Source organism: Pomacea canaliculata, linkage group LG12 (assembly GCF_003073045.1).
Source record: "Pomacea canaliculata isolate SZHN2017 linkage group LG12, ASM307304v1, whole genome shotgun sequence".
Taxonomy (NCBI): domain Eukaryota; kingdom Metazoa; phylum Mollusca; class Gastropoda; order Architaenioglossa; family Ampullariidae; genus Pomacea; species Pomacea canaliculata.
This window is the reverse complement of record NC_037601.1, coordinates 8,845,772-8,868,637: the sequence shown is the minus strand read 5'-3', so window position 1 is coordinate 8,868,637 and position 22,866 is coordinate 8,845,772. Positions and strand designations below refer to the sequence as shown.

Below are 22,866 nucleotides of genomic sequence, written 5' to 3'. Positions count from 1 at the left end.
GTGTGTGTGGAGGAAGAGAGAATGTAAATATCTGCAAAAATAGTTTAAAGCAACTGGAATAGGACAAACAAAACTTATTGTAAAATGACTTGTATACGTCCTTTTACTTCAAGAAAAAAAAATCGCATCGCATTGCCCAAAGTCTTGCAAGCTGTTCTTGTCTGTTCGATATCTGTAGGAGGGCAATGTCCCATATGTTTTATCTGCAAGTCTAGCAACAGTATTTCGTCACGTTTGTACCACCTGTGCCGGTGCCCAATGTTTGACTTGCGTGAGTCCACACACTGACCCCGCCATGGAAATGTTGTGTTGTATTGTACTCTCTCTCTCCTTCCAGTTACTGTCATAGCTTGAATCTTCTCACGTTTCGTTTACTCAGTGACAGTCTAAAGAATATTTGAAAATGGACAAGAAGATGATGTGTTGAGTCGAGGAAAAAATAGAATCAACAGGTTTGCAATTACAGTATTCAATTTGCAATAGTCTCACTCTTGGGATTGGTTGTCCTGGCACAAATACAATATTCAAGGGATGTTGTGTCAATTTTTGTTTGTTTTTTGTTTTGTTTTGTTTGCTGTTGTTTTTTGTGGGAGGGGGGGGGGTTATTGCAACTGTTCTAATTATTTTCTTTTTGGCATAGAGGATTATCACGGTTTGGCAACACTCAGCTTGTAAGGGGGGGGGGGCGATGAGATATTGTCTAGGACAGTCTCTCGGGATGTGACACTTTTCTGGTAGATGAAGGTTTTTTTCTAAGTACATCAGCTCTTTCCCCTTCCCCTTCCCTCCTCTATCCACCAAGACGGAAGAAATTTGTTCTTTCATAACAGCCACAAAGATTTTGGAGAATTTCTGAAATATCAGTTCTTCAACATTAGCAACCAATCTAGTTACAGCGTCTATCTTAATGTATATATATATATACACGTGACTTCTCAGGATGATGTTGGGGTGTCCATGATTTTGGTGGGAGTGACGAACGAGAAAATATCTATCTATCCTTTGTGGTAGTGATGGTGACTATGTTCCTTTATTCTTAAGTCCTAACCAAGTGTTTGCCACAAGATGAAGGACGGTGAATGACAGTCGCTCAGCTGATGACGAATAGAGAGAAAACCAATACGATCGATTGGTAGACCTTAACTGGATGACAACCACGTCCACAAACCTGTATAAAACACGCTTGGACAGCTGCATTCATCACTTTCTAGAGGGCAGGTCTGCGGCTGCAGCTTTCCGTCATCCTGAAATACTTTCAGTAGGAACCGAAGCCGTAGATTTCTAGACCCTATAGGCAAGTATTTCAAGGGGCAATCAGAATCGCAATGGCGGGCACACATTTTGTTTCGCTAACTTTTCTGTTGGTAATGTTGGCGACGCTATCTTCAGGTCACTTTGTAGGATTCTTTCGCTTTGTTGCTCCTCCTCCTCAACCACCACCACCACCGCCTCCACCACCACCAACAACAACAACTTCCTCACCGACGCCATTGTACAGAGCCTTCTTTAATGTAGCACAAAACCTGCCCCTCGTTCTATACAACAACCTTGTGTGCAACACACTGAACCAGAACACTGCCACCCGGTCGTTAGCCTCAAGACGTCTGCGATACATCTACTACACCAAGACGTGCGCAAGCACTGCGATTCCCAGCTCCATCGTGGACGTCGTCGACTACACGAACCTCATGAAGAAGCTGAGCAGTGGCTTTCTGAGCACCCAGGAACGCCAGCGTGGACAAACGCCTTAAACAGTTCCACGCTGACTGTCCTCAACACCATCGTGGACTGGGCCTTTGGAGACACGTCTGATGCCGACATTAGGAAGGTTTGTGGTGTCTTTAAAATTGATGTTCATCGTCATCTTTCACTTTTATGTTTGTAGAGCCTTTAATTTATTGTCTATGTTTATATTTGTTGAAGTCTCCTGCATCGGGCGGATCTTTTTCTGCTTTCTGCCAAAGGTTGTGAGTTAGGGTTAAATGTTTTGTTTTGTAGCTGCTTTGGTCAGGTGACAGATGCTAGTCTTGATATGTTTTCAGGTACCTGACATTGTCAGAACATTCCTCGTGTCGTCAACAGCATCGGATCAGGACAAAAGAACCAGCTCATTAATCTGCTGCTGAGTCTAGAAAAGAAGATAGCGATTCAGGGAGTGTATGTGCTTTGAGTTTTACCTTACAATTTTAAAGATGATGATGATGATGATGATGATGATGATGATGATGATGATGATGATGATGATGATGATGACGACGACGACGACGACGAGGACGACTAGAGAACTGATGCATGAATATACAATCACATATTATTTCTGGTTAGTGTGTTTAATACATTTGTGTGAGAATCATTGGCTTAACATCGTTTTCTTTGACAACATTCAGTTGTTCTCTTACGGGAAGAGTCAGCGTATTGTACCTCAACCAATACTTCGCCAAAGACTTCTTGCAACCAGCTGTGAACTACTATTTATCCCAGCAAGGGATAGTCGGCAATCTGACAGCCATAATAGGCGCCATCTCCACACTATACCCACAGAAACAAGATGTGGCTACAAATTTTCAGAATCTTCTGTCAGGTTTGTGGATTGCTTCCCCCTGTTAAATCTAGCACCAAATAAAGAGAAACTGCTTTAAAAAAATCCCGTTAGAAAAAAAAGGACAGGCACATTTAATCTGCTTCAAAAACAGGAAAGTGAGTGGACAACATGACAGCTAAGACAGAAAGTTAACAGTAGAAATACACCCGGACAACGCCGGGTTTCTCTGTTAGTTTAAATATAAGAATAACAAAATGAAGATTGCGGGAAAATGGATGTCATCATTATTTTTTGTAAAATTCTTAACTGTTGATCAAATTAACTACATTAACTAAATTAACTGCAGCAACTCAGCAAACAATATATTAAAATATTCAGTTATACGTTAGGTAATCTGCATTATTACCAAAAAAAAAAGGATTTAGGAAAAAAGTGATTGGGTGGTCGATGTTTATTTGCGGAATAAAGGATGTCATCTGTTCAGGAGCGACTGTGTCCGACTTGCCTGCTGCCTGCTATCTACTGGATCTTTATGCCAAGTCGCCCACCACCCCCGTGTGGCACCGCCCTGCTGGCCCAGACCGCCTACGCCACCCTTAAGTGCACCACCAACTCCTCCCAACCGCTGCCACCGGCGCCAACTTCAACCACCATAACCACCACCACTTCTACAACTACTAGACCAACCACTACGACAACTGCCAAGCCAACTACTACTACTAAACCACCCACAACAAAGACAACGTCAACCACTACTGCAAAACCTACGACAACATCAACTACAACATCTACATCAACAACAACAACAACAGCAGCTCCAACTACCGCAAGTATCCAAAGTAAGAGAATTTTTGAATTCTTCTTTCTTTCTGTTTCATTTGGTGGGCTTACGACTGACAAATACAAAGGCGCTTGCTTGCTAACACTGTCTTCCTTAAACTATTGTCAGGCGTTTTTTTTCTTTTTTTTTTCCTTTTTTTGTTTTTTTTTTTTTTTGTTTGCTATTTCTTGTTCTTGTTGTTTTTGTTGTTGTTAATGTTTCCTAGAGAAAACAGCACAATAGTCAGCAAAATTCACGTTGTGGTTTCACCCAACGGAAAAACTTGAAGCATATATTAAATAGTCATATCATAAAGTTTAATTTTAACTTCTTTCTGTGTCGCCAGAACGTAAGACTTGGGGAAATGATATATTACACTATATTTGACCCCATTATTTTTAAATTGCGCCTCCCTCCTTAGTCCTTTAAGTTTGCTTTTGTGCCACTATGTAGCTACTGAATTTTTTTTCCGTGAGTTCACTGCCAAGCTGTTAAATGCGATCACTGTCATATAGGCTACACGATAATGTAGAATGTTAAGTAACTAAGCCGATCTCTTATGTCCCCATAAACTACGAAACCAAAGGTCAGCATTTCTGAAATAAAAAACTTTGCAATAATTAATTTGTAATCAATTAGACGTACAAAATAATATTGTTGACACATTCTGGCTGTCAGTTGTGTGTGCATATTAAAGTGGCTAACCCGAAGTTTGTTGAAATGGGAGACCAGGAAGAAAACAAGAAAATAAATAATAAATAAGAATAACAACAAAAATGACCCTGTGTGTGTCTGTGCGACAGATTGCGGAGCCAGCACAGTAGCCAGCAGGTTGGCCAGCGTGTCCTCTTCCGACTTCGTGTTGTCTTCAAGGATCGTGGGTGGAGTGCCGGTGGGGTCGTGCCAGGCCATCCCCTGGCAGGTGCGTCTCAGCATCGATGGCAACGAGCTGTGCGGCGCCTCCATCATCGACCAGACTCATCTGCTGACTGCAGCTCACTGTGTGCCGTGAGTTGTCTTCACCTCCCTCACACTAAAACACCTGTGTACACGTTGAGAAATGGGTGTAGGATGGTGGTGATAGAGTAGCAGTTGAGGGTCAATCGGGAAGGGGATGCGGAGATGGTGAAAATGGGAACCTTGTTCCTTAATCACATGTCTTACTCTTGCTCCTAAACACATATTTTAATATTTTTAGACTGTAAAAATTAAATACAACACAGAGACAGCTTCATCATATTAAATGGAGGTAAAAATCCAAGAAAACAAAAATATATTTTGACTGGTAGGTATTTTGTGACAGGGCTGGCGCCAAAATAGAGGCTGTTGCAGGAGAGTACGACCTTTTCCGTAAAGAGAGCAGCGAACAATCAGTACAGGTGTCTAAAGCTACTGTGCACCCCGGGTACACGACACTAGCCAACGGTAAGACCAGTATTTCACCTATGCCATGTAATGCCCACATTCACCAATGGCAGTTTAAAATCAGTTGTCCATACACTTGACTACCTGCTTATGTTGTATACAAGATAGTAGGAAATAAGCTATTGCTCATATACAAAGAAAACCTCAGATTATCAAATGGTAGGAAATAAACTAGTAATCGGCCTCATGGGTTGTCAGTATACCCAAACGCCAGGGTGAAATCCGCTAATTTAAAAAGTCTTATCAAGTACTAATAGCTAAAGTCAAATATCTTGTAATCAAGCCAGTGTAAAAATCTTGTCGTCTGCTCAAACTAATTTATCACATAAACTAACCAAGGGGCCCTGATGAACGACGTTGCTGTGCTTACCTTGGCGACACCTCTGAACTTCAGCAACCCCTGCATCGCCCCGGTGTGCCTGAGTCCAACCTACACTGTTGCTGCTGGTGGTCAGAAGTGCACCGTGTCTGGGTGGGGAACTACAAGCTGTGAGTATGTCACAGGATGTGGTCCGTAATTTCTGTCGTAGACCAAAACGTGTCAGTAGCTAATTAGGCGAAGAACTGACAGAACCTAGCATGTCATAATGAGAAAGCAAAGAAAGCGAAAGAAACGACGAATGAAAATATAAAGGGAACAGTTGGGACCTACGTAAACGAGAAACAAAGGGACCTAACGAGATGCCCGGATGTACCCACAATGTGTGTATGGTCATTTGGGTTTGTCATTCTACTACTGTCATCTATTGCGGTTGTCGTGTCTAGACCAAGGGAGCGTGTCCACACAGCTGCAGTCTGTTAGCATCGAGACACACCAGGGGTCAGAGTGCGCCAGTACGTTCGGCTTCAGCACGTTGACCAACTACGTTCCGAGCCCCAGCACGCAGCTTTGTGCCGGCGACCCCGTCAATGGCGGAAAGGACTCGTGTCAGGTATGTGTTCTCTGAGCCACACATGGGGCAGGTAAAGAATTACTTTCATTTACTTGTTCTCTAGGGACTGAGCACAAACTTGGGTATGGCAAACATGGTCACGATAAAGGACTCTTTCCAGGTCCCCCAGAGGTATGAACGTTTTGGAAATACGGGAAACGATTCCGTTCAGATGCCCTCTTGAGAACATTGGGTACTGGAGGGTAGAGAAATAAACAGGGGGGAGAACTCTTGTCGGTACATAAGGATTTGACGTACACATGAACAGGGCAAGGGCTAGTCAGGTATTTCAGGAATTCAGTTACAGATTTGTGTAACTGCAAATTTGTGATCGTCATATACTGTGAGTTAAAACAAGTCAGCAGGTGGGATAACTTCTGAGAGATAATGTGCAGACGGTAGGAACAAGGTGAAGACGGACAAGCCGTGAGCTATTCCAAGACAAAGACTTTCGTCATGTTTTTCAGTGGAGGGATTGAAAACCGTGAGTTAGTGACCTTAAAAAAACGAATAATAATTATCAACGTTGATAACATGACGTCAGAGATATCCTGTAAACAAGAAAAAATTGTTTAAAACCGCGCAGTGTTTATAAATCCGTCAGTCCTCTCTGTGGCGTGGGGCACGTGAGGCGACAACAAGGGGCTTCCATCTGGTCCTGTCTGCTGCTGGTCTGAGGGCTGTTATCTGTTGTTTTGGTGCCAGGAGCTTCTGGAGTATTCTAATTGATTGATGAACTTCTAATACACCATATTTATAACGTTATTCAGAAAAATGTAGACTTTTGAAAAATTTTAAAATGTGTGCTTATAACAGTACATAATGTCATTCCTTCAAACAAAGCGCGACAATATGTATTTATTACAGTACAGTAATTACATCTATATAACATTAAAAAAACACCCCAAAAACAGGGGAAAGAAGGGAGTGAAATAATGTTGACTGTCAGGTAGGTTGCTGTGTAGTCTCCTTCATATTCTATTTACGTGCATGACTGTCATGTCCTCTCCACGAATCCTAAAGTACAATATTCCCTTTGTCTGTTGAATCACAGGGAGACTCTGGAGGACCTTTGACCTGTCAGACCGCAAGTGGCTCCTACGTTCAGGTCGGCGTCGTCTCCTATGGCAACGGGTGCGCGACTGCCCAGTATCCAGGTATATACACCAGTGTCAGTGCTTACTACGACTGGATACAGCAGCAACTGTGATGTATCCGGAACCGACAAGCTGACAAGCTGACAGACTGTGTGACTGTCATCAGATTGTCCTCCTCCACGGTGACAGCAAGACTCCGTACGTTCGAAACAACCATGAAAGAGCGCGATGTACAAGAAAAAATGTTTTATTAAAGACTGTGCATTGCGGGCAAAATCTTCGTTTGTATTTGCATAAAAGTCTTTGACCGTTAGTGGGAGGTCTGATGTCACGTAGAGGCATCCCGCAGACCATACAAATACCCGATCCATTTATTGACTTCAAGTATCCTCTTATTTCTTTATTATTATTATTATTATTTTTGTTTACTCTCATCTTTCTGGGTGCAGTTCTTTTTAGTATCTGAAGTCGCTACATTACAAAATAGCTCTGAAAATGTGACTCTGTAATAACAAACAAGCAAAAAAAAAAAGCAAACTGATGACTCAAAGAAATACACACACACCAGTTCAGCATTAGCACATGAAACGTATGTACTGAATTATGTTGTTTTATGACCCTCCAGACACCTGTCAACTAGTCCATTACAAATCATCTCGCCAATTAAGACCTGTTAGCTAGTTCAACACCTTGTCATGTGTAAAAGGAAGTCTGTCCGTGCAAGAAGTGCAGCTCTACCATACAGATGCAGCTCTCTGACCTCTCTGACCTCTCTGTCGACTCTGGCGAGCGAGGAACCGATTAAAGAAGATTAAATGCTTACATTTGCTGTCTCCCTTACAGCTCTCATAACATCCTGATATATGAAAAAGGGTTAGTACTCAGTGGGACCAAAATAGAAATTACAACAGGTTGGCACCGTACATTTGGTGTAATTATTTATTTACATTCAGAAAACAAACAAGAAAAAATATTTTTCTAAAACTATAAATTTCTCGCGGTTACTTGCATTGTCTAGATGCTTGATTAGTTAGTGTTAAAAGGAATGTTTTTGTATAAGGTTTTGTAGCCAGGTAACGGAAAAAATGATGGAACAAAAAGTTCTATAAACTAAATTACAAAGCCGTTTGAACATCACAAGATCGTAACTGACAACAGCCAACTCATTCTGAAGTTAAGAGAATGATCTTCATCAGTTCAGGAATTTTAATATTGTGTAATTGTCAATTGTAATTGTCTTTGCAGCCTTTTCGTTCTTATTTACAGCTTCTATTGTGGCATCGACTGCCAGCACTGTTGCATGGTCGGTGAGAGATCGTGCGCGTATGTTCTGATATCTTGACGTCTGCTCTTTATCATAGGTTATAATGTCATCCTGCACACAGTAGCAAAGCTTGCACTTTGATTCACCAGCTGCACGTTGTCAATACTTGTCTCCTGACGAGCTGTTTTTCATTACTCGTGTTTGTCCATTTCTGGCCACCGGACATCGACAGTCGCCGATCGACTTTTCTGTCAGCTGTAGTATTATTCATGAGAATATCACGGGCCGCCACTTGGTTTATTGGCATTGGTAGACGAAGGGGCCGCCACGAGTCTAGAGGCGGCCCTGCTGCAAAAATCGTTAATGACCGAAGCGGAAACACATGTTGGCCAGAAGAACATTCCAGAACAGTGGTAGAGACGCAAGCAAAACGCATGGATCAACAGGAGACATTCAAAGGCGATGTATATCCTCGAATGAGACCAAAAACAGAGCCAGTTAGGAAAGACATCGCTACATCTTTCCGTGAGCGCTACTTTACATTTTTATTTAAAAAAAACCACTGTGGAGTGTATTGAAAAGTTAGCTTCTGACGCCAGAGAAGAATGTGGCCAGAGAGAAATTCGATCTTCGGATTTGGGGACTTTTCAGATTTGTGAATTCCGAATCTCCCATGACACATCCTCTCAGCCACAGAGGCTTTTCTAACTGTGACCTAACACAACTCGTTTATATAATATCTGTAGTCCCACCATTCATTTCTGAACAGCAGCATGTATGCATTATCAAAAGAGATCAACTTTCTACTGTTTGAAGAGTGGTAAGGCCACCCTGATCTTTAACTGTGAGGACGATATGTACATGAATGACATAAGTAAGATTGCTCACAAAAGCAGTCAGTTGACAGGAAGACTCTGCAACATCTGTAATAAACATATGAGAACATGTTTACACACCTTGTGTATGAGACAGCAACTGTTGCAGTTTGGCCTCTACTGCTTATGGCCCTTGCGAGACTGATTTTTAGTAGCCATTGGTTTGGTGTTTTAGCACAGGGTTAGTCAGGTGTGATGTGCAAGTATCAGACAGCTGATGTTGTAATTCATGTTTATAAAAAAAGTTAGGGTGGAACATTCGAGACATTTAAAAACTAGACATGGTGGAGTCCATGGGAAAAAATGTAAAAAGTTTGAATAAATTGCCTGCTGTTTGACACAAAGATTGCAGAAGAAGTAGTCTGCGTAGACCTGGCAACACCGACGAAACTTTTCTTGATGTAAGGTTAAGTAATGAGTTGTATATTTTGTTGTTGTTTAACTTAATATAATGTGGGGGTGGCATGTTTAAATCCGTGAGCATGTTACTGCGGTATGATATCTGAAAATAGTTGTGTGACTCTCTTCCTTCCATCCACTCTCCCTCCAGTTTTATCTTCTCTAATCTTTCTTTCCATTCATATGATCTCCATTCCGTCCTCTTTTTATCGTCTGCTCGTCTTCTTACATGTGAAGTTTTAGTATCATATTTACTTTTGTTCCATTCTCCCCTCCTCCATTACCCCACCATTCAACACATTTGTTGAATGTTTTCCACTCGATCTGTGTGCAGCGAGGTACATAGTAATTTAGAAAGCTTTTGGCCGAGTCATTGTGGGGGCCAGCAAAATCTCGGGCATACTTACTAGATGTGACTAAACAAGTTGTTGTCGGAGCTCAATATCGATTAAGACATATAATGACTTCATGCGTAGGAGCCAACAATATTGACAAGAGTCCAGATGGAAATTTATTCAGACGCATCCGGCCTTGAGTGAAAAGTTCATTGTACAGATAAAAAGCCTTCTTCAGGTAAGCACCATGTTTGATCAAGGGCTCAAAACTGCTGCAAAATTTTAATTATGCTTGTTATTTTAAACTATTTTTGTTTGGCTTTTTTAGAACTTATTGTTAAATATAGTAGGTGTGTGAATTTGTACTTGTAAATTTAGAACTAAATTAAGCTATGTATTATTATATATAATTAGGTAAAACTACTTTATAGGTTCATTTACTAAATTATCTTTATAAAGAACTTTCAGGTTTTTTTTTTCTAGGAACAGTGTCAGTGTTGCAAGGTATAAATCTGATGACTCAGCTTTCAGTAACGATGATGTTGCATTGTCAGTGACTCTGTAGGCGGGAGTATAGTGAGGGTGATGAAGATTATGATGATACTGATGATGATGATGATGAAGACAAAGAAGACCGGTGTAAAAATGTTTGCCCTCCTCAGGGATGTCACGAGCGTTTGCTAATGATGGTGGAGGGCGGTGAATGAGTCACTAAGCCGATGACAAAAAGGGAAGAAACCAATAATTTTGATTAGCTGGAACTTAACTGGCTGACAACCACATCGCAAACCCATGTAAAGGATAGTGGTATGTACCACCTTAGAGCTGGTGGAACCTTTTCTTGATCCTGAGATAAGTATTTCAAAGGACAATGAAAGACGAAATGCTGCTAACATTTTGTTTTGTTAACGTTTTTCTCGTTGACCCTTGTGAAGCTAGCTTCAGCAGCTCCACCACCACTATCAGCAACAACTTCTTCACCGATCCAGGTATACCAAGCCTTCTTAAAGGTGGCACAAAAGCTGCCTCTCACTCTGTTTAATAACCTTATATGCAACACAATCAGTCACACCCCTATCACCCAGTCGGCAACATTGAGACACAGGCGGTACATCGGCTACGACAACCCCAAGTGCACGACCACTGCAGTTCCCAGCTCCATTGTCGACATCTTTGACTACGCCAACCTCATCAAGAAGCTGAGCAAAGGATTTCAGAGCGCCCAGGAACGGCAGGCATGGACGAAGTCCTTGAACAGTACCACACAGACTGCCCTCAACACCATCGTGAACTGGGTTTTTGGAACTTCTTCCAATGCTGAAATTAGAAAGGTCTGTACACTTTTTTTACGGTTTATATTTGTGTTTATCTTCGAGTATGTGTTTATTTCTGTTATGTAGAATCGTTAGGGTTAATGATTACGTTCAAGTTTGTATTATATATATAAAAGCAATATTAACAAACTCTGAGCGAAAAACTAAAGCTGAACTAAGGTCAAACAAACACACATACAACACAAACATGTGATGCACAAGACAGATAACAGAACAAAACACGACAAGTTTTTGTCATATTTCACATAAATGTTACTTAAGTCCTTTTTCTAGCCCAGCAATGCGCTGACAATCACGTGACTGCTTTGATCAACTGACAGACTAGCTTGGATGCGTGTGCAGGTGCCAGACATTATAAGGACTTTCCTTTTGTCGTCGACATCATCGGAACAGGAGCAAAAGAGCCAGCTAGTTGCTTTGCTGCTGAGTCTAGAGAAGAAAATAGTGACTCAAGGAAGGTATGTGCTCTATCCTGCTTGCGAAAATTTTGTTTAAATGAGGATGACAATTATGATGATGATGATGACGATGACGACGACAACGACGACGATGATGACGGCGATGAGGGTGATGATTAATATATTAGAGCAAGAATGGTTGTCTAAACATCTTTTCCTCTGACAACATTCAGATGTTCACCGACAGCAAGAGTCAGTGCGGTGTTTCTGAACCAATACTTCGCCAAGGACTTCTTGCAACCAGCTGTGAACTTCTCTTTATCGCGACATGGGATCGTCGGCAATCTGACAGCCATAATGGGCGCCATCTCGACACTGTACCCACAGAAAAACTTTGTCGTTAAACATTTTAAAAATCTTTTCTCAGGTTTGTGAAATGCTTTTTTCCGCTAAAGCTAGCATCATATGACTAGAAATTGTTATAAAAGAAAATCTTGTTAGAGAAAAGTCTATGACATGAAACTTCATCTGTTTTGAAAAACAAGAAAGTGAATGGGAAGTATTTGTGTCTCGAGAGTGCTCCAGTGGGCTTAACTGATCATCCACAATTCAGTTTGACAAACATAGGTAGGAGTGACACGGCTTGTTGTCACCTACCTGAATGAGCCACTCAGGAGCACCTATGACAGGGAAGCGAGAAGAGGACCTGTACTCACGTTTTAGAGCTGTATATGATGATGAGTCTGGTATCTCACTTTCATGACCTAGTAGTCTGTGTTATCAGAGGTCAGAGTCAGGAGTACTATTTTGTTTTTAAAAATGTCTTTTTTTACCAGAGATTTTTGAAAGTGAAAATAAAAAAAAAATAAAGCTTCACTGGTTGGCCAATGTAGAGACTAAAGCAATTTTGACTTTTCAGTAGTGACTGTGTCCGACTTGGCGGCTGCCTGCTACCTGCTGGATCTCTATGCCAAGGCTCCTACCACCCCCTGTGGCACCGCCCTGCTGGCCCAGACCGCCTACGACACCCTTATGTGCAGCACCAACTCCTCCCAACCACTGCCGCCGGCGTCAGCCAATACCAGCAGCATCTCTACAACTACCAGCCCTAATGCAAAAATTAAGAGAATTTTGTTTGTTGTTGTTGTTGTTGTTGTTGTTGTTGTTTGTTGTTTTTGGTTCCTTTGCTCTGTCTAAGGCTCATCTCTTCAAGCCGTTTTTTTCGGGAAACTATTTTTCAGAGAAAACAGTAGAAACATCCGAATAGTACGTGAATGTTTAGACTGGCGGTTTCAACCAATGGAATAGCTGGGAGAATAAAACAAACTCCTCTGTGTGTACGTGCGTGCATGTGTGTGTTTGTGTGCATGCTTCTCTGAGTGTGAGATTTCTTCCGTTTGCATGCTGCAGAATGCGGAATCAGCACAGTAGCTAGCAGACTGGCCAACATGTCCAACTCTGAATTCTTCACTTTTCCACGGATCGTTGGTGGGGCCCCGGTGGGGTCGTGCCAGGCCATCCCCTGGCAGGTGCGGATCACCATCGACCGCCTGGAGCTGTGCGGCGCCTCCATCATCGACCAGACTCACCTGCTGACTGCAGCTCACTGTGTGCCGTGAGTTGTGTTCACATCCCTCACACTCCACCACCTTCGTACAGGTTGAGAAGTGGGGTAGGATGGTGGTATAGATAGCAGTTGATGGGGTCGAGAAGAGGGTGGGGAGAGGGAGAAGATGTTGGGTTATGGTTTTTTCCCCTCAAAACACAAGGTCCCGCTTGATTTAAAAGCTTTAGTCGTTTTAATCTCTCTTTTTACAAAACTGTTCACACCTGCTTCGCCTCTCTTGATCTCTATGTAGGGAATCTTTTGTGGAGGAGATTGATATGACGGTGGGGGGGGGTGGTGTTTTACGCCGTGTCAGCAACTGAGGCTATATTACGGCAGGCAGCCAGCCCTGTAAACAGATGCCGCGTGCAGAGAAAGAACAGCGTGCCCGAGACGAGAAATGAACTCTGGGCAGCCAACCTTCACTGTATTGGTGACAGGCGCTAACAGCGCTAACCGTTGCGCCACCGGGTCGCTAATATGACGGTCATTACACCAGCGCCATCTGTGATCAAGAAGAAATTACATATAGCAGTCATATAAAAGGATGCTGGAGAGAATACACAAAAACAACACTGGGAAAGATAACTTTTAGAAACTGTAACGAACGCACTCAACACGTAAAGATCCAAACCCATCATCTTGACTGGAAAAAAGAAAGAAAACAAAAATACATTTTCATTGGCAGGTATTTTGTGACAGGTCTGGTGCCCATTTAGAGGTTGTTGCAGGAGAGTACGACCTGTTACATAAAGAAAGAAGCGAACAGTCTTTGGAGGTGTCTGAAGTCGCTGTGCACCCGAATTACACGACTCTACCCAACGGTAAGACCAGTTATGTAGCAATGGCGGGTCATATCCACACTTACTATCGGTTGTTAGAAATGATCTGTTGTTCATCCGCATGACAGTAGCAGGAAATGAGCTATCGTTCACAGACAAATGGAGTAGTTGAAACTAACATAAAATACCTTACAATGTGCTCAAACTAAGGTGAAATAATGTATCGTGTGAACAATCCCTCGAACAGGGGCCATTATCAACGACATTGCTGTGCTTACCTTGCGAAACCCTCTGAACTTCAGCAACCCCTGCATCGCCCCGGTGTGCCTGAGCCCCGACTACACTGTTGCTGCTGGCGGTGAGAAGTGCACCGTGTCCGGGTGGGGAACTACAAAGTGTGAGTAGAGAAATCGAACCGGTAACTAATCAGACCAAGGGCTGAGCAAAACCTCGCATGTGTCACATGGCGAAAGCAAACGTAGAAAAAATCCTCAGAAGAATGCTATTGTACTTGATAAATTAAATGTCAATCAAATTAACCTAGACTGAACCAAAAAAAAAAAAAAAATGAAAACAATTGCACTTGACATTATGGCAGACGGGTCGGTCTACAGATGTTCACGGCCGTAGTTTGCCCGCTCCTGCTGAAAAAATGATCCATATCACTCCCTTTGTTAGGTATGGTATTATTGCTGTTGTGCTGTCCAGATGATGGGATGGTATCCATACAGCTGCAGTCTGTTAGCATCAAGACATACCAGGGGTCAGAGTGCGCCAGTACATTCGGTTTCCGCTCGCTGATGAAGTATGTTCCGAGCCCCAGCACGCAGCTTTGTGCCGGCGACCCCGTCAATGGCGGAGAGGACGCCTGCCAGGTATGTCTTCTCTAAGGATTCTCAAACATTGGTAGGGTGAATGATTCCTGTCAGATATGAGTTCTCTAGAGAGTGAGGCCAAGCCTCGCGTGGGGAAACATAGCAAAGGTAATATGGTAAAGGAAAGGTCCCAGAAACGGGAAGGCCATTGACAGGGGCAAGGTGAAACATGGACGGAAGACGGGTACATTAGGAACTGGGTGAGGGGGAGAGTGGACAAATAACAGTGATAAATAAACATCTATTTAGCTATCTATCTCAACTTTAAACTGTCACCCAGACTATCTTTGCTATTTTGTCCTAAAACACTTGGTACAAACTCGGTACATAAAGGAAAGAGGTGAATATAAAAACACTTGTGAGGAATCGATGGATCTGGGGTACACATAATCAGAACAATATGGAGAAGAACAAGATTATCAATAGGAAAGCTATCTTTGAGATAACGAGTTATCTCGGGTGGGGATGAGGGGTTGGACGAGATCTTTATACTCGTAATAGTACTTTAGTCAGGTTCTTTTGATCAGGGGAGTTAATCGAGAAGATGACGAGTCCCTGACATTACGAACGTGCATGAGTGCGCAAAGTGTACGAAGGTTTATTGCATTGCAGTACATACATACCTACATACAATTCAAAACAACAGAGAAAAGAAGGGAGTGAAAGGGTGCTGGCATGCATACAGTCACGTAAGTGCATGGACTGCTGTGTAGTCTACTTCATGTTATCTTCATATGCGGGACTGTCATTTCCTTCCTTTCGTCCATCCCTCCACAAATCAAGAAATACAGTTTGCCCTTTGACTGTTGACTCACAGGGAGACTCTGGAGGACCTTTGACCTGTCAGACCGCAAGTGGCCACTACGTTCAGGTCGGCGTCGTCTCGTACGGCAAGGGGTGCGCGACAGCCCAGTACCCAGGTGTATACGCCAGTGTCAATGCCTACTACGACTGGATACAGCAGCATCTTTGATGAAGTATCCTGACAAGCTGACAAGCTGATAGACTGTGTGACTGCCGTGCAGATTTTTACACTTCCCTGTCAGTGTCTGCATGATACTCTGCATTCGACACAGCTATGCCAGCGCTTAGTCACCCTGTATTCAACGGAATGGTTTTCATTAATAACGGCTTGCAAAGAGGACATCTTTGTTCCTTTTTTTCCGTGCTTGAAAGCCCTTGACTGCTGACTACCGCTAGAGACTGACCCGTCTTCCTGCTGGGACCTCAGATGTCGTGAAGAGACCCCGCAGGTCCTACAAACACCATTTATTGACTTCGTTTTCAAGTAGCGCCTCCATATTGTTTTTTGTTTACTTCTATTCTCCTCTTTCCATTGCAGTTCATTTTTAGCGACTTTGTTCACTACATTTCGACATAGCCCTGACTATGTGGTTCTTAGCATACACCGTGATTAACAAAGAACTAAAGTGTATCGATGGCGCAAAGAGGACACACCGTTTGAGAATGTGTGCATGAACAATGTATCCTGAGGCTTGATAAATTCGTGTGCTTTCCTTACCTTCTGTAAGGGTTAAGACAATCTCTTTGCAATATTTAGTATGATAAATGCCTTCTTTGTGTTTTTTAAAGTAGCATTTAGAAAGATCCTTTAGCGTGAAGAGGTCGTGTAGCATTAAGTATGATAAATACTTAATGCCTTCGCGACAATATGAAACCTTCCCCTCCCCTTTCCCTTTTTATCGTTCCAATGTTGTCTGCGTTGAAATGCACGATCGTCGTTCAGATCCCGAAAAGAGGGTGCAAATAATCTGTTCTCCCAAGGCCATTCTATCATACACACTATCAGCGTTGTCCAGATATCCAATCAGATACAAAGTTGCTGAAAATAGAAAGTGTTATCGAATGGGTCGGGTACAAAGTATTTATTCTGGACGAGAGAGAGAGAGGGCAAGTGGGCCGTCTTACATAAAGCGCTACAGACCTCTGACCTACAGCCCGACAGCTTATCTAACCACCTCATCTCAACCTCTTTCACCACCTACACCACCCCATTTCACTTGTTCTCTCATCGTCTTTCACACTCCTACCACAATCAAGCCTTCAAACCGTGTTGGCGTATGTCCGAGAAAGGCCAACGGTTCGGCCATCAAAGGTGACGTCACAAAAAGCTGTTCCTCGCACTGGTGGCTGTCACGCCGTCTGCTGCTGGTCGTACAACGAGCATGGCCCGGCACGGCTACAAGAGAGAGTGGACTCTGGTAGCGGGAATCGAACTTGTGGCACTGACCTGTGGCTTCTTCATGACTTTAGCCAGCGGCCAGTCTGCAGGACCTCAGGTCGTGACCCAGTATGGGCGGATACTCGGCATCTACGCTGACCAGGCCGCCATTTTCTACGGTGTGCCGTACGCCGCTGACCCCGTGGGAAATCTCAGGTAGGTATGCACATGCGCACAGGTTGCCATGACCCGCACGACAGTATGAGGTATTCGCAAAATATACACTCGTGTATGCATTTCCCATGTATACAGGCAAGCACATGCACACACGGATTGCTCACGAAAGCAAATATGTAAGCAGCTCACGGAGTTGCCTTTAGCCTTCTTCTAATTACCTCCCTCTCCTCTTCCTCTCTCTGTGGTTTCCTAATGCAGTGGAGAAGAAATGGAGGAATGCTTCAGGAAAATAGAAACTAGTGTTGGGGAGAGTATGAAACGATAGAAAAGACCACGGGGAGAGAGGAAAAGGAGGAAAGAGTGTAAATAAAAAAAGTAGGACTGGAGAAGGTAAGGTAGATAGAGGAGAAAAGGAGCTTGATAAAGGTCAAGGACTCTGGCGTAGTTGCTATTATTAGCACTAATGTGAAGTATAATATCTACTGCTGCCATTAGGCCGTCGATGTTTACCATCTATTCTATACCACATATTCCCCCTATTCATGCCATTCCCCAACTTTTTTCTCTTGCTGCCCAAGTTCTACCTAATAACTGGTTATTCAGAGAGGTGAATGAATATAACGGAACACAAGGTAGACTGCAGATACAGGGGCATCTTCTCTTACATTTCTGTCGACTTTGGCTTGTGAGTGAGTAATGAAATCTAATTAAACACTCACATCTTGTTTGTGCTCAGTGCGTATACAAACGCACACACGGAAACAATATTATTAAAGATCGAATGGGTTAATACACCACATGAGGAACAACAGCTGACAACTGACACAACTTTCACAATGTCAAAGGACAAGGAAATGAATCTTGAATCTCCATAAAAAATAATAATATATGTACACACAGTTTTTTCCTAGAAATATACAATTATGTGATTTTATGAGGGCCATGGCCTACATTTCGTTGATGGAGGTTGTGTGCATCCAAGAAGAAAAATATCAGCAGTTTGGTTTGAATTTCTGACACCCAGTTATAAGTGAGATCTTTCCTTGCCACCACATACACTGTCCCAGGTTCTCAACTAAAAAGGAGGGTAGGAGGACAGTCTTCGAATACTGAGAATAAGATTAGCATTGCTGTCAGTACCGAAACAAGCTACTCTGTGGAATAAATACTTTTCCTTGTGTAGCGCACTAACTGACCTTTTGATACACTGGCCTAGACTTAAACAAGTAGTGTTGACTATGACATTTCCCTCTGACCTTTTAATATAACTATTGTTAAAAAAAGAGAGGCGGTGTATTTTTATGTCCAATCTGCTCGCTGTTCCGCACACAAACGTCCCGTTACACATGTTACGAAGTACAACAGCTGACAGAAAAGTCGATCGGCGACTGTCGATGTCCGGTGGCCAGAAGGACAAACAGCGAGCAATGAAAGCAGCTGGTGAGTGCAAGGTGTGCTCGTCAGGAGACAAATTATACCGAGTGACAGCAGACGTGCACCCAACACCACGTGCGCATGCGTGGAGCAGGTCCGTTATGCTTTATAAGCAGATTTGGTCTGTCTCGGCAAAACACAGTCGTAACAATTTCCCATCTTTTGCTTCACGAATTTAAAATGACCACACACCTCTTCCCCTCTCTCTTTATGTATTAATCACAGCACCCCCAAAAACAACACAGCCCCACTTTACAGTGTTGATCTGTGCAGGTGGCAGGCCCCTCAGGAGGTGACGCCCTGGGGGAGTGAGGTGCTGAATGCCACGTCACCACGTCCAGCCTGTCCCCAGTACGATTGCCAGCGTCTGAGTCCTCCTCTCGTCTGCCCAAAAGAGGTTTGTACACGCGCGAAAAAGGATTTGTGAAAATAAAGCAATTTTGCTTGTACGGTAAAGAATTTCTATAAAGCCTTTTACCGTGCATCACAGTCAGTTTCTAAAACAATCATGTGTGTAAACGAGTGTACATGTGTGCGTGTGTGTAATATGTGTGTGTGATCCACACATACAGACTTCGGAGGCATGCCTACATCTCGACATATATACACCGCGGGCAGCCACGCTCAATACTTCCTATCCAGTGATGGTCTACATCCACGGGGGCAACTTCGTCCACATGGCGTCCTCATCGCCGCTGTTTGACGGCCGCCGTCTGGTCACCCGTGACGTCATCTACGTCGCCATCAACTACCGTCTAGGTGAGATGACCACAGCTGCTGCGTTACAATCGTTCAGCCTCCTTCATAGCCTCTACCTCGACCTCACTCGACTTCTTCAAGAAGCTCCCTTCACTAGGACGCTTCTCACCTTTGCCCCTTTGATGTTCGAATTACAAGCAGAGGAAAGGTGTCCTGCTAATGTCATTCTATGAAAATTATATTTTTCCCTCACATCGTTCATCTTAAAAAAAAGGCAAGCCATTTCTGCAACCCCCTCCGTGACCTAACAGTAGAACTGGCCCTGTCCCTGCGCCGTACACATAAATGAGAGATAAATCTACTACATGAACCGGAAATGTGAGTTCCTGTATTTGAAAACAGGCCCAGACCTTCGAGTAAATAAAATATATACTGTAGTTATCTAGAGTACTCGTCTTGCATACGCTCCACGGTTATATAGCTAGCGAGGGGTCGATAGGACTGTAGGTATTGAGTGGAGGGAAAGCAAGCCCGGGGGTACTGATGTACTTCACATCTACGGTGCTTGGTGTACTCGGAAGGGCCAGCTGCCTCTTCTTCCTCATCCAACAGTAATCAGGGGAAGTAAAAACTCGGCAGCTCGAGAAGGCTGAATTCCGCCTTCCACTTGTGAAACAATTAAGGTTAATTACCAGATTATACCAGATTGGACAATTTTTTAAGCTTCGTTACAAGTAGTGTTTCAAGACAAAAGAGCTATGAGTATTGAGTAAGAGTTGATTAAGACACAAGCAAGCACACAAACACTGTAGTATGTAGTAGGTCACTGAAGTAGCCCTATCTTTAGACATTAAGCTGTCTGCTCTTGGGCCGTGACATGGTTGAAATAGAATACCTCACGGAAATAAACATTTTTTGTTTGTTTTGTATACTTTGACGTTACTCACACACACACACCCTTACGAAAGAAGAAAAAAATAAGCAGCACATAAATCCCACAGTAAAGATCGCTTCATCCTTGACTATTACAGGTGCCCTGGGGTTCCTAGTAACGGGGGAGACGAGCTCTGATGCGCAGGGCAACTACGGGATCTTGGACCAGCAGATGGCGCTGCGCTGGGTGCAGAAGAACATCGGATCATTCGGCGGTGACCCAAACCAAGTACGTCCTTTGCGAGCTGCGCCCTTTACCAGCATGTAACACATGTTGGTATAAAGCAAAAAAATAAAATAAAAAAAAGAAGAAAAAAACAACAACCAAAATAAAAAAAGTAGTTATATTTAAACAATCAATTATTTTGAAAACCGTTACTACTTTGCCGCATAATATAAACTAGCAATGAGTATTAATCAAGCATGCAAAAGCTGGCTAGGATTGGACAAACGGTGTAGATTTTTTTTTTTAACACAGCGCTCAAACAGTACCACAGACACTTCCACTGTCTGCTTTATTTTTTTGACTTTTGTATTGAGATATCATACAGAATTACCATGCCCATCGCTGACTGCAGGTTTTCATGTCTAATCATAACATTACTAAATTTACTTGATCAACTCCGCTAGTCGTGATCTTGTACTAGCCTGAGGTGACCTAGGATCACCGACTGTATCTATTGTTGCTGGAGAAATATATATATATGTATAGCGTGTGTGAGAGAGAAATTATTTCAACATGTGCGTATATGTATTTATTTCTATATATTGCTATAATGCTAGTACGAGCACTATCTGGAATTGCACTTTGTTGATTAATAAAATTGTATGGTATTGTACAATTATCAATGATAAAAATGGTTTCTATTTGGTGTAAAATTTATTGATGGAGATGGGAGTTTTTAAAAGTATTCTGTTTTCTTACCTCAGGTGACTCTCTTTGGACAAAGCGCAGGTGCGCAGTCCTCCCTCCTTCACCTGACCCTCCCCAGCAGTGCTCCTCTCTTTCAGCGCATCATCATTGAGAGCTCCCCGTTGGCCATACCTTACAAGCGATTCCCCGAAGCCATCTTGCTAGGCGCCTTGTTCGCAGAACTCGTGGGCTGTGCACCACGTGACGTCCCTTGCCTCCGCTCCAAGTCCACCCAGGACATTGTGTACGCCCAGTACCTGGCCCGCAGCAAGGTCAGCTCGCTGAAGCTCCTGGAACTGTTCGAGCCCTGGGGGCCTTTCGTGGACGGCCAGCTGATTGAAGCAGAGCCCTTGCCGATGATCCAAGCGGGTCGCTTCAGCAGCAAGGAAATAATGATAGGCACCACTTCGGAGGAGACGGTGCTGTACATCTACAGCGCCTGGAACGCCTCTGTCGGTGATGTCGAGTACGGCGAGGTCGTGCTTGCCACCTACCCAGATCACGCCGTCAAGATCATGTACATGTACCCGCCGGCGTATCCCCGGGATGAGCGGGACACCATGGTGAAGCTTAGCACCGACCTCGTTTTCGCCTGCAGTACCCGCAACGCTACACGGAACATCCTGAAGAAGATGGACAGCACGTACCTATACGTCTGGGACCACGCGTTTTCGTTTCCTGGCTGGGGCCCGATATTTTTTTGCGAGGGCAGGGTGTGTCACGGCTCAGAGATCGTCTACTTGTTTCAGACCCAGTGGCAAGGTAACTTCACCTTTACTGCCAACGAACAGGTTTTGAGCGAGCAGCTTCAGATTTACTGGACCAATTTTGCTAAGTCTGGAAATCCCAATCAGCCGACAGTTCAGCAGCTACAGTGGCCTAAATACAGCAAGGATGAAGACTGGCCCAATCTGTGGTTCAAAACTCCATCAAGTGCTGTAGACACTGACTATCATGGACCGTTCTGTGATTTTTGGGACAACGTCGGGTACGCTGCGTAACAAGGGGAATTGATAGGGGTGGGGTGGTGAAGGGTACGAGTTTAGTTCTGGAGCAGTCTGTAATGATTGTTCATGAATGTTAAAAGCGGAGCAGTAAAGCCTACCCGACAATGATTTAAAATGTAAGGTAAACTTTACAAAAATTAATGAAAATTAATGATGTGTTGAAATCTTTTGGTGTGATTCCAATATGTAACAAATGCATTAGTGCTGTTTAATAAAGGAAATGAAATATTTGTTTATCTGTACATGTATCTTTGTTAAACAAATTGTATGTATAATAAGCAAATAACTGTGTATTAGTTTGTGTATTCTCACTCGAGCGCGCACAAGAGATCGAGAGGCTGAGGAATGAGAAAAATGTTCCCATCTAGTCCCGGGAAGTTCCAAGCCTCAATCGTTGCCAATTTAGAGTCTGGCAGTTCTTTTCTCTCTATCAGCTCGAAGGATGCATAAAAGATATAAAAACTACCGAAATAAAATTGCTTACTGAAGGTACTGTCAAAGTGACCATTTAAAAAAAATTACAACTCAGTAATAAATAACTAACCCACATTTCCCGTTTGGCAGAGAGCTCAATGCGTTTTGAACAACAACAACAACAACAGCAACAACAACCATGCAGCTTGTGAAACAAATACATTACAATTAACGAAAAGGGAATTAGAAGTAGGAGGGATGGTGGGAAAAGCTCACCAATTACTGGAGGTATTCTGTATTCATGCCGTAATCTTGAATAAAGAACTAATGCGCCTGTTTGTGAAGGTACATCTCACATCGTGTAAAATAAACTGATAGTCTCACATCTACTGGAGGCATTCACATTGTATTGAATAAAAAGCG

General features: G+C 43.2%; 2 protein-coding genes across 2 annotated transcripts; both read left to right on the top strand.

Moving 5' to 3' along the window:
- The first annotated feature begins 929 nt into the window (after positions 1-929).
- LOC112577340 (transmembrane protease serine 9-like) lies at positions 930-16,297 on the top strand. Its single transcript, XM_025260395.1, has 19 exons — positions 930-1,828; positions 2,043-2,157; positions 2,388-2,581; positions 3,027-3,381; positions 4,166-4,370; positions 4,666-4,787; positions 5,127-5,276; positions 5,553-5,719; positions 6,774-6,925; positions 10,255-10,388; positions 10,593-11,020; positions 11,366-11,481; positions 11,655-11,848; positions 12,341-12,541; positions 12,832-13,036; positions 13,730-13,851; positions 14,057-14,206; positions 14,518-14,684; positions 15,502-16,297. Exons 3-19 carry the CDS (start codon positions 2,549-2,551, stop codon positions 15,655-15,657), a joined length of 3,057 nt encoding a protein of 1,018 aa, XP_025116180.1. The 5' UTR covers positions 930-1,828; positions 2,043-2,157; positions 2,388-2,548; the 3' UTR covers positions 15,658-16,297.
- A 419-nt stretch (positions 16,298-16,716) lies between these two features.
- On the top strand, positions 16,717-22,271 carry LOC112553181 (cAMP-regulated D2 protein-like). Its single transcript, XM_025220236.1, has 5 exons — positions 16,717-17,082; positions 18,751-18,874; positions 19,050-19,236; positions 20,208-20,338; positions 21,040-22,271. The coding sequence occupies exons 1-5, from the start codon at positions 16,871-16,873 to the stop codon at positions 22,021-22,023; spliced, it is 1,638 nt and encodes a 545-aa protein (XP_025076021.1). The 5' UTR covers positions 16,717-16,870; the 3' UTR covers positions 22,024-22,271.
- Positions 22,272-22,866: the final 595 nt, after the last annotated feature.